The following is a 10,920-nucleotide window of genomic DNA, read 5'->3' on the forward strand; positions in this document are numbered from 1 at the left end:
CCTGAGTTGGAAGGCAAATGTGATTTCATGTAATGTGATTTCATTACATCCTCTCCTACCCTTGATTCCGGGCAGACATTAAGTGTCTCTGGCTTCTAAGCAGGACTGTCCTGGTGCTTGTCCTGGCTTTGGCCCTCCCATCAGTCCACTGGCTCAGCACTCCACCACCCCCACCCCAGCTCCCTGACTTTACTGTCTGTGAGAAGACGGGCTGTAGGCCAGCTTGTCTATTAAACAGCCAAAGCCTAGGCTATTGGGCACTGGCTTGTGAGGAAGTGGCACCTCAGATCTGTCACTTGTTTTTCTCCCCTCCTCCTCCTCTTTCACCAGCAACTCAGGTTCCTGTCTCCAAGGCTCAGCCTGAAGTCCTATTTACTATTCGCTTTATAGCCCTCAGAAACAACCCTGTTAAATTCAGCTTAGATTCAGCAAGTAAGGAACAGAACAGTACCACAGTATACTGCCTTTGTCAAAGCTGTTCAGTTTCTGCCCCATCTTCACATTCATGGAGACCTCTTGTTCACTCATTGTAAACCACCCATCCAGGAGGAAATGACTTCATAGTAGCTTCTCTGAGCAGCTAAGAAATGACTATGGCAGGGATGATCAGGGCCCTACAACATGGGGCAAGCCTGCCTAGCCCAGTCTGTCTCTGGTCTGGAGTGTGACCACTGCCTCTCTTAAAGCTTCTCCACAGCCAACAGCTGGGCATTACAGCCAAAGACAGAGATGGGATACTGAAAACCAAAAGAGCAAACTTCAGGAGTCTGTATCTGAGGCGAGAAGGAAAATGGAGAGCAACTCGGACCAAGATTAGTTCCTATAGGGTTTTTCAATAAACTCCTGAGCCTGCCCTTAGTGGGGTCTAGGCTAGTGAAGTTTGGCTGGCAACACTTGCTGTTTTTAGTTCCTTATCTCCCATTCCTTCCTCACTGGCTTCTGCTGGAAGTGTTCTCACTGAGGATCCCCATGAGTTCTGTGGCATTAAGCTCAGTAGACAAAATCAGTCCTTATATTACTTGATCTTGCTGCTGTTGACATTGCTGATTATTTTCTTCAGCATTTTTACATATGATTCAGGAATCATATTAGTACTGGGCATGCAGAGACTAAGCCGTTGTGGTCCTGGAGCTAACAGACTAGCCATTAGAGGCTAGTTACAGGCTATTCTTGTTCCTTTTGATTCTTCTCTCCTGGCTTCTGTGACACTATGGATTTCCTTCTCTACCTTTACACACTCCAATGCAGGCCCTAACCCACGAGGATGATGGTCTCAGGGTTCTATCTTGGGCCTACAGCTTGTGCTCTATTGTGGAGGCTATTCCACATTTCTAATTACCACCTCTGTGCTGATGACTCCCAAATGCATATCCTCAGCACTAACCTTTATCTTCAAGCTTCAACTTTGCGCATCTCATCTATTTCTGGACACCTCCTCCTGGATTATTCACACTGAACTCCATACATGCAAACCTGAACTCATCTTTTTTCCTCCAAAACTAAAACTCTAGCTATATTTTTATGTCAGCTGGCACTGCCATTTTCCCCCCAGTTTGCTAAGCTAGAAACTTGAGATTCAGCCTAGACTTTTTACTCTTACTCCAAGTAATTTTAGCTTCTAAGTGTTTTTTTTTTTTTTTTTTTTCTTGCGTTATGCGGGCCTCTCACTGTCGTGGCCTCTCCCATTTGCGGAGCACAGGCTGCGGACGCGCAGGCTCAGTGGCCATGGCTCACGGGCCCAGCCGCTCCGCGGCATGTGGGATCTTCCCGAAACGGGGCACGAACCCGCGTCTCCTGCATCGGCAGGCGGACTCTCAAGCACTGCGCCACCAGGGAAGCCCAACTTCTAAGTGTTTTTCAAATTGGTCCCTCCCTCTTCATCCCCACTGCTATTACCCTAGTTCACATCCTCCCCTGAATACTGCAATATTCCAACTGGTCTCTGTGGCTTGGGCCAGGCTTGATCTCCATAATCCACCTTCCTCATTTATGCCAGTATGATCTCTGTAAAATGCAAATCTGCGTTACTCCCCTACTTAAAAGCTGGCAATGACATATTGTATGATTCCATTATATGAAATGTCCAGAATAAGCAAATCCATAGAAACTGATAAAAGATTAGTGATTGCCAAATGCTAAAGGGAGAGGAGAACAGGGCATGGGGTTTTCCTGTTGGAGTGATGAAAAGTTTTGAAATTAGCTAGTGGTGATTACTGAATATACTAAAAACTACTGAAATGTATACTTTGCAAGGGTGAATTTTATTTTATGTGAGTAATATCTCAAAAAAGCTGTTACTTTAAAAAAGCCACAATGGTTCTTCATTTCCTATCTAGAAGATAAAATCCAATTAGATAGTATATGATCAGACTTCTCTCTTTTCAATTCTTATCCCCTACCACTTCAGCTTCACAGTCTGCACATCAGACCGTTTATGCCTCTATGCCTTTGTTTATGCAGTCTTGTCTGGTCTGGAATATAACCCCCCTCCACACATATAATACTTACTAAGCAGAATTCAATTTTCAAGATTCAGCTCAGGCATCACCTTCTCCAAGAAGTCTTCTCTGTACCCTCAGGTTGGGTTAAATATCCTTTTTCAAAGCACCCTATGTTTCTCCTCTCTCTAACCTTAGCATTTGAGATATTATAATGAAAGTATCTGTTTCTATAGTCCCTTCCTATAGCTATAGACTGTAAGCTATAGACTGTAAGCTTTAGCAAAGCAGGGATGTCTTAAGAGGGAAGTGGCCTAGAGGAAGTGGCCTAGAGAATACTTCCTAGCCCCTTGGGCAAGGGAAAGATTGTCTACTTCTGTCTGTGTGGTACCTTACGAATTATAAAACATTTTTCATAAACATAATCCAAGTGATTCAAACAGCATTGTCAGATGGGCAGATCTGAGATTTTTACACTTAAGATGAGAAAAATGTAGCTTACAACTATAAGTGGTAAAGATGCAGGTCTCCTGATTCTAAAGGGATCCCTCCTAATGATTTTGGCCTCTCCAGAGGAACTGGCTAAAAAGCTTTCCACTAGAGACAGCAAGGCCATGGCAGGAACAATGTAGTCTTAAGATAGCAAAAGGGGCCAGGGCCCATGGAGAAGGCAGCACTGTTTGTGCAGGCAATACAATAAGACCCCTTCATCTGGGATGCTAGCCCCTACCTCCAACGTTGGTTAATCCAAGGGCACCTAGTGTAATGCTTGCATTTCTCACCCAACTTAGACATGGCCCCAGTACAGACTATTTGACTACAGAGTACAAAATATGAAGCTCAGACCACTGTGGGGTTCTGAAGAAGCCAGACTAATTTTCAGGCTGTGTGGGATACAAAGTCCACTAAATAGAGGATTAAGAATGCTTTATTCAAAAAAAAAAAAAAAAGAATGCTTTATTCAAAAGTATGCCTGGAATAAGCAGCAGACATAAGAAAGGCCCAGTCAGACTTCTGTGAGGCGACTGGTGACCTTTTCAGGTTCAAGGAGCCCAGGCACTGCTGCTGCCTCGCTCCCGTTCTTCTTTGTCCTACTCCTATTATAATACATCACACCATAGCAGAGAGACTTACATGTTTGCCTCGTCAAGGGCAGGGAATGATCCCATTCATCTCTGTATCTCTAACCTAGCACAGACACACAGAAAGAACTTAGCAAAAGTTTGTTATATGAAAGCCTGGATAGATGACTGAAGCTTCTTTCAAAAGCAGGTGAAAAGGCATACACTAATCATACATTCGACTCTCCATAATGGGGACTGAGCTGACAAAAGACTCAAAAGGTGGCCATGAATGCATTTCTGGAAGCCAACACAAATCCTTCAGAACTGGGCCAGAGTAGACACCTAAGAGCAGATCCTGAGGTCTCCTAGAACAGCTGCACAGTCAGTATTGGCACTGAGTAAAACCACCTGAGCGGAGAAATGCCAAGTCCATTTGTGAGTGTTAGCTCTAAGCTAAAGTTATTTCTATAACAACAACAAAAAAAGGCTTTCCATGTGCCAACAACTCTCTCCACTTACCCCCAACAAATTCACTCCATAAACCCACTTAGAAAGAAAGTACTGATTCTGCATCTCAAGAAGGGTTAAAAGTTTCTTTTCATACCACAGGGAGAGATCAGAGACTGAACTGCCCTCCTAAATGTCACAGAGACGGCGGCAGTCCAAGTCTCAAAAGATTATCTGGTTTGCTGTAATATGTCCCATCCCTTCCCTTCCCCTCCTTCCCACCATGTGATCCCCTCTCTTTTCTATAATTCTTGGGAAATAATCTACTCACATATCTGTCTCTCCAACTTGACTAAGAGCCCATGGATGGTACAGATTGCATTCTGGTAATTTCTATGTCCTCTAGTAGCACAGTATAAATGGTTTCCAAAGGCTGTTGATGGTTCTCTTTATAAAAAATGACTACTTGGGCTTCTCTGGTGGCACAGTGGTTGAGAATCTGCCTGCTAATGCAGGGGACACGGGTTCGAGCCCTGGTCTGGGAAGATCCCACATGCCGCGGAGCAACTAGGCCCGTGAGCCACAACTACTGAGCCTGCGCGTCTGGAGCCTGTGCTCCGCAACAAGAGAGGCCGCGATAGTGAGAGGCCCACGCACCGCGATGAAGAGTGGCCCCCGCTTGCCACAACTAGAGAAAGCCCTCACACAGAAATGAAGACTCAACACAGCCAAAAATAAATAAGTAAATAAATAATTTTTTTAAAAAGAATGACTACAGGGTGCCCTAATACACACTCTCTACCTGCCCCCAGCATTCAACTTTGTTTCTAATTCATGCTCTCTTCAGTCTCTGAAAATTGGCATTTTCTGTTCCTAGTTGTGGGGTATAGCCTAAGACCACAGCTAGATAGGCTTTTCACTCTAGTGGAATGGCCAGAGTGGATTCTTTGGAGTTAAAAAAAAAAACCAAAAAACCATTCCCCCACAAAAAAACCCCAGCAACCAAGAAGAGAGGTATAATTCACACTCCTAGGGGAAATCCAAAAAGACTAGTGGTGCTTGCCTGATCCTGGGCAGTAACAGTATTAAGCAGAAAGAAACTGCTCTCCCAGCTGCCCCTAAGAGCCAAGGCTCACGTACAGTCGTACCAGCCACTCCTAGCCTGTGTGTGGCTGTTGCCACTTCTTGATGGAGCTCAAGAACGGAATGTTTTTAAAGCCACACGGCATCCCACTTGCTTCTAAGTAAATCATCAGCATCGCAATAATTACAAAATTAGACAGAACAGCTATATCTGACAGACTCTTCACTCTTGAAAACAGTATTGCAGTAACTACTGATGTGTGAATCCTACAAAGGCAATACTGCTTTCAACAGGCACTCTGATTGGAAACCAGTGATCCTCTTTGCCGCTACCATAGGCTCAGGATCATTTGGAAAACGGCGTGTGCTTCTCTCTATCCTGGTTTACCTACCTGGAACACGCTCCTACTACTTTAAATCCCTCCTGTTAGCTCTGGCCTGAAAAGCCCGGACTGATCACTCCTATGAGGTCAATAGACTGGGGACACTCAGGACCCAAGAGCACTGAGGTCATTTAAAGAGGTGGGACAAAACTGGGTGTGGGACTCAAAGTCTCAGTTCTCGGGCAGATGTTTTGGCCTCTGTGCCATCAAGCACATTTTCTGAAAGAGGGCCAGGAAGCCCCTACTCTAACAGGCTCTATATGTTAGGTGCTAGGAATAAAAAGGTGAATATGAGCAGCACTTGAGAAACTCATGTGTTGGTGGGAGACACGGACACAATAGAACCATCAAATAATAGGAAGTGTACACGCTAAAATATAAGTAAACCTTTTATTGTCCTTAAAGAAATCAAACTCAGACCCAAGGTTGACAATAAGGAGATAGTTTGGAAATTTCAAAGCCCTACTCTGTCCCTTTAGACTTCTCCCTTGGGCTTCTCATTCTTATGGTCACTGTCACCATCACACAGGTATCCTGGATGGGGCTGCTCTGGTCTAGGTGGGGACACACAACCTTCTCCTTAATCTCTGCAACACTATGAAGATAAAACATTTGGACAAAATTTTACCAAAAGCTCAGAGATGATAAAAAGGGCAATGAAGTTTTTCTTCAACTTGAGATTCCCTAGAGTGTACTTCCCAGCCTGTCTCCAGGTTGCAAAGTCATTTGTTCTCACCATCCCCTAAAGTTCAGACCCAAGAAAGTACAGCCCAGTGATACCAGGGAGTTCTTCCTCCTAAATTCCTAGTTTCTCATCTCAAGCCAACTGACATGGAAATACCTACTCCCTATTAGGAAAACCAAAGGATAGTGGTCTTACCCTATAGTTCCAAAAAGGTTAGTCATTTTTACAATATATACACTATGACAATCCCAGACAGAATCACACTTGGACACTAGAACAATGGGACAAAGTGCTTTGGGGGCACTGAAGAGACTATGATGAGTTCTTAGGAACTCATTGGTAGTGGAGGACTTTCCTCCAGAAAGCCTAGCTACCCTAGCCTAGTGATCTTTCTTTTGACTGAAAACCTACAGTCTATAGCTAAACACTCAATTATAAAATGCTATGAACTATTTTTCAGTTATTTTCCAACAAGACTACCTCTGGTCAGAAATTATCTTTTTCAACTATCCCTTCATTCATGGTACCAGGCACCAGAGACACTCATGTAGGTGTACAGGAAATATCTGTGTGACTGACAGATAACTTGTCATGACCTCCCTCCACCTTAGAAGAAATGATGCTCTCTGAGTAGGAAGCAACAATTTGATTTTTTTTAATTTTAATTTAATTAATTTATTTTTGGCTGCGTTGGCTCTTCATTGCTGCACGCAGGCTTTCTCTAGTTGCAATGAGCTGGGGCTACTCTTCGTTGAGGTGCATGGGCTTCTCATTGTGGTGGCTTCTCTTGTTGCACAGCTTGGGCTCTAGGCACGCAGGCTTCAGTAGCTGTGGCACAAGGGCTCAGTAGTTGTGGCTCACAGGCTCTAGAGCGCAGGCTCAGTAGTTGTGGCACACGGGCTTAGTTGCTCCGTGGCATGTGGGATCTTTCCAGACCAGGGCTCGAACCTGTGTCCCCTGCCTTGGCAGGCGGATTCTTAACCACTGCACCACGAGGGAAGCCCCAGCAATTTGATTTTAGTTGCGTGCCTAAGGTGAGAGTATACACTACCAACTTAAGGCAGTATCTAAGTTGACACAACCCCATCCATTTGCCTGGAACAAGTGCAGTTTTCTAAGTTTTGAGTTTCTAAAACGTTCTAAGGAAGGAGAAAAGTCTGATGAAAGGAAATGATACCACCTTCCAGGTCCCAGCTGTCCAACTGTCTAGTCCTTGCTTACACCAATGAAGATAAAGGACTCCTCACAACTAGGTCTCAGCTGGTCACCAGATTCCACCTGCCACTCTTATTGCTCCTTTAGTAACAATGCAGCTGACTACAAATGGCCCTGCCACACCTAGGGGCCCTACAAGCACCTCCCCAAAGCTATTTTCTGTGTAGTACTCACAAACCAATGGCCAGGGCCCCTCGGGGACAGTACTGCTGTTTGGAACACCAGAACCATTCTAATGTGAGGTAGCCAGGGACTCACTGCTCTAGGCCTTATTGGCTCTGAGAGCACAGCCTGCTTTTGTTCCCTTTGCAAACTTTTTCTTATAACAGGCTCCTATACCCCTCATCCATGACAGAAGAGCTATAGGAGTATGTGTATGCATGTGCGTGTGTGTGTATATGTATGTGTTGAGGGTGCAGAATGAAATAAGAGCTATTCTTAGGCAGGTACAAAACTTCTATAATACCTCCCTAGAAGACTTTAAATCAGCTCTTGGACAGAAATTATATTAGATGATTTATAGTTCCCATATCAATGATCAAACAGTACTATTTATATAAGCCTTGTCACGTGATGTCCTGTGCTACTTGGCCCTGAGGTGTCTGCCTTGTAGTATGGCCAACTTCCTCTAAAAGCAACTCTTTTCTAACCTGGTCACACAGCAATTTGGACAGCAAGAGAATACTACAGAGACCAGCTGACGCCAAAGAGGAACTGGCAGGATGGCAGAAACTCAATCACACAGAAAGAAAATGGGTCAGTACATTATGGCTTTCAAAACCTACACTCAAGTGACTAAAAATCACAGAACTCCTGCTGGAGGCCATGGGAGAGAACACTAAGAGACAGGCTCCCACATTGCCTTGACTGCTGTCACTCCTATAGGGCAAGAACCTCTTAAGTGTCCTCATGCCATCTACTCCTGCAACACACATTCAGGACCTGAAGCCAAGAGTGAAGGTTCTCAAGATGTATGTGTTGCCAGACTCAGCAATGAAAGGTACCTACCCGCTGTGAGCTGAGATTGGCTTTCTAAGGACTAGCTGTACATAGTAATAAGTTGTATCCTCTGTGATTGAATGTTGAATTTATAAGAGATCTCCATCATTCTCAAGCACATTAATGACTGGTTTCTTACTTAACACAGTTTTCTTGGTAATGGAAGACAGTGTCTCAAAGAGTAGTGCATGTAAAGCCTTCGTACCTTAGATGTGAGGTCCCGATGGAAAATGCCTTTGAAGTGAAGGTAGCTGAGGCCCACTGCTATGTCATAAGCCAGTTTCACCCTCACAGTCCAGGGCAAATGCAGGTTACTGTCTAGCAACTGTTCCAGGTTTCCAGAGTTGATATACTGCAAAACAGAAGGAAAACCCAGCTACCATTTGTCAGGAATGCTTGGGGTGGTGGTGAAACCACTAAAGAGTAGACACCTAGAAGATAGAGACTGTATTTTTTTTTTGAAGTTACTGAGGGCTTATTCTGCATCCAGGCACTATGATAGGTGCTGCACCTTCCTTTGAGAAGATCACAATCTATTAAGGGATATAGACAAACAATATAATGTAGTAAATGCTAAAAGATGACTTTGTACAGGTACGACAGCACTGTGCAGCACAGAGGATAAAGTTACTAACTCAGTCTAGGCATGTCAGAGAAAGCTGCACAAAGGAAATAAAGGAGTCCAAATGATGACTTGGGGGAGCAGGAAAGAAAGTCCACACAGAGGGAGCCGCATATATAAAGTTATAGGTGAAGAGCATGGTGTATTCAGGAAACAAATTTACTCAATATGGCCAGAGTGCATGAGAGGAGAGGCAGGTGAGGCTGATATGCTTTGCTAAGGTATATGGACTTTATCCTGTCTATAAGGAACAAAAGAAGCCTTTTAAGCAAAAGAGCAACATGTTCATATTTGGTTTTTAAAGAAAAGATTATTTTAGCAATGGTATGATAGATGGATTAGAGTGGAGAATATGGAGAAGGGAAAATAGGTTAGGAGATTATTGCAATAATCCTGGTGAAAGAAGAATGCCTGAGTTAAGGCAATAGTTGAGGCACTGGAATAGAGCAAGATTCAAGATTTAGATGGCAAAGTCAAAAAAAACTTGATGAATGCTGGATGGGGGGATAAGGGCAATGAAAAGCTCCTAGGTTGATCGCAGGCTACTGGTCCCTGGGTGCCATTATTAAATATCCAGAATACAGGGAGAGGAGCAGGTTTTTAGAAGAGGCAATGTTAAAAGATAGTGAATTCAAGTAGGACATGTTGGGTTTAAGGGCATGTGGAGATGTCCTATAGAGAGTCAGTTTGAAGTTTAGGAGCAAAGTCTGGGCTAGAGACTAACATTTAGGAGGCAATGACATTGAGCTGAAGTAGTCACTGAGGCTAAGGAATGTATGGAACTGCCCAGGGGTTAACATGTAAGGTGGGAAATTAACAGAATCTCAAGCAACTGTAGCATTTAAAGGAGCAGGCAGAGGAGGAAGAAGCAAGCAAGAATGTCACCACAGAAGACAGAGGAAAACATTCCAAAGAGGAAATGACCAATAGTATCAAATGCTATAGATCAAGTAAGATGAGCCTGAAAAGTGTCTACTGAATTTGCAACTGAGAAGTCACTGGCAACCATGGCCAGAGCAGTTACAGTAAAGTGGTTAAGACCAGAGTAAGATCAAAGTGAATTGAGGTGTGAGTAGGAGATAAGGCTAAGGGGAAACGACATGAAGATGTACTCTTTCAAGAAATTTGGCTGTTCGTCATTCCTACATACCCATGAAGAGCTGCTTTGCCCTTCTTTTTTAAGAGCAAATAAGCCTATTTATATAGAGATAATAATAACAAAAATAGCAGCAGCAGCTGCTGCTAATATTTATTTACTTGGTACTTGCTTTGTGCCAGGCACTACTCTGAGAACTTTCCATTAATTACATCATTTAATCTTCATATAACCCTAAGGTAAGTGTACTATTATTCTCATTTTACAAAAGGCATTTAGAGGTTAAGCAGCTTGCTCAAGGTTACCCAATTATTAAGCAGCAGAGCCAGGGTTCCAACTCAGGCAGTCTGGCTCCAGAGTTCATGCTCTACCCCTACATTACATTGGAGAGCCACGGTGTCTGGGTACAGAGAATCTCATGTAGAACAGGAGCTCAAAATTTTTTGCCGATTAAATTCATGAATTTATTCAAACCTTACATGATGTATTATCTCCCTCCTCTTTCCAAGGGAGAAAAAGGGGAAAATTCCTCTAAGCCTAAAATTAAGCTCTTAATACCTTTTTGGAGTGGGGGTGATATTGAATTTACAAAAGACTAGGGAACCTAATGGGAGAGAAGGCAAAAAATCTGAATCTTAGGGACTTCCCTGGTGGCGCAGTGGATAAGACTCCACGCTCCCAATGCAAGGGGCCCAGGTTCTATCCCTGGTCAAGGAACTAGATCCCACGTGCCTGCCGCAACTAAGAGTTTGCATGCCACAGCTAAGGAGTCCGTGAGCTGCAACTAAGGAGCTCTGGAGCCACAACTAAGGAGTCCACATGCTGCAACTAAGGAGCCCGCCTGCCACAACTAAGACCCAGTGCAACCAAATAAATAAATATATATGT

The 10,920-nt window shown here is 43.8% G+C and overlaps 1 protein-coding gene across 3 annotated transcripts in view; it reads right to left on the bottom strand.

Moving 5' to 3' along the window:
* TESK2 (testis associated actin remodelling kinase 2) overlaps nt 1–10,920 on the bottom strand; it is a 133,285-nt gene that overhangs the window by 5,431 nt on the left and 116,934 nt on the right. For all 3 annotated transcript variants that reach the window (XM_007450358.1, XM_007450359.1, XM_007450360.1), the window contains one exon: nt 8,520–8,666. In XM_007450358.1, coding sequence (XP_007450420.1) covers nt 8,520–8,666 — 147 coding nt within the window. The remainder of the gene's footprint in view (nt 1–8,519; nt 8,667–10,920) is intronic.

Source organism: Lipotes vexillifer, unplaced genomic scaffold, assembly GCF_000442215.2.
Source record: "Lipotes vexillifer unplaced genomic scaffold, Lipotes_vexillifer_v1.1 scaffold961, whole genome shotgun sequence".
Taxonomy (NCBI): Eukaryota; Metazoa; Chordata; class Mammalia; order Artiodactyla; family Lipotidae; genus Lipotes; species Lipotes vexillifer.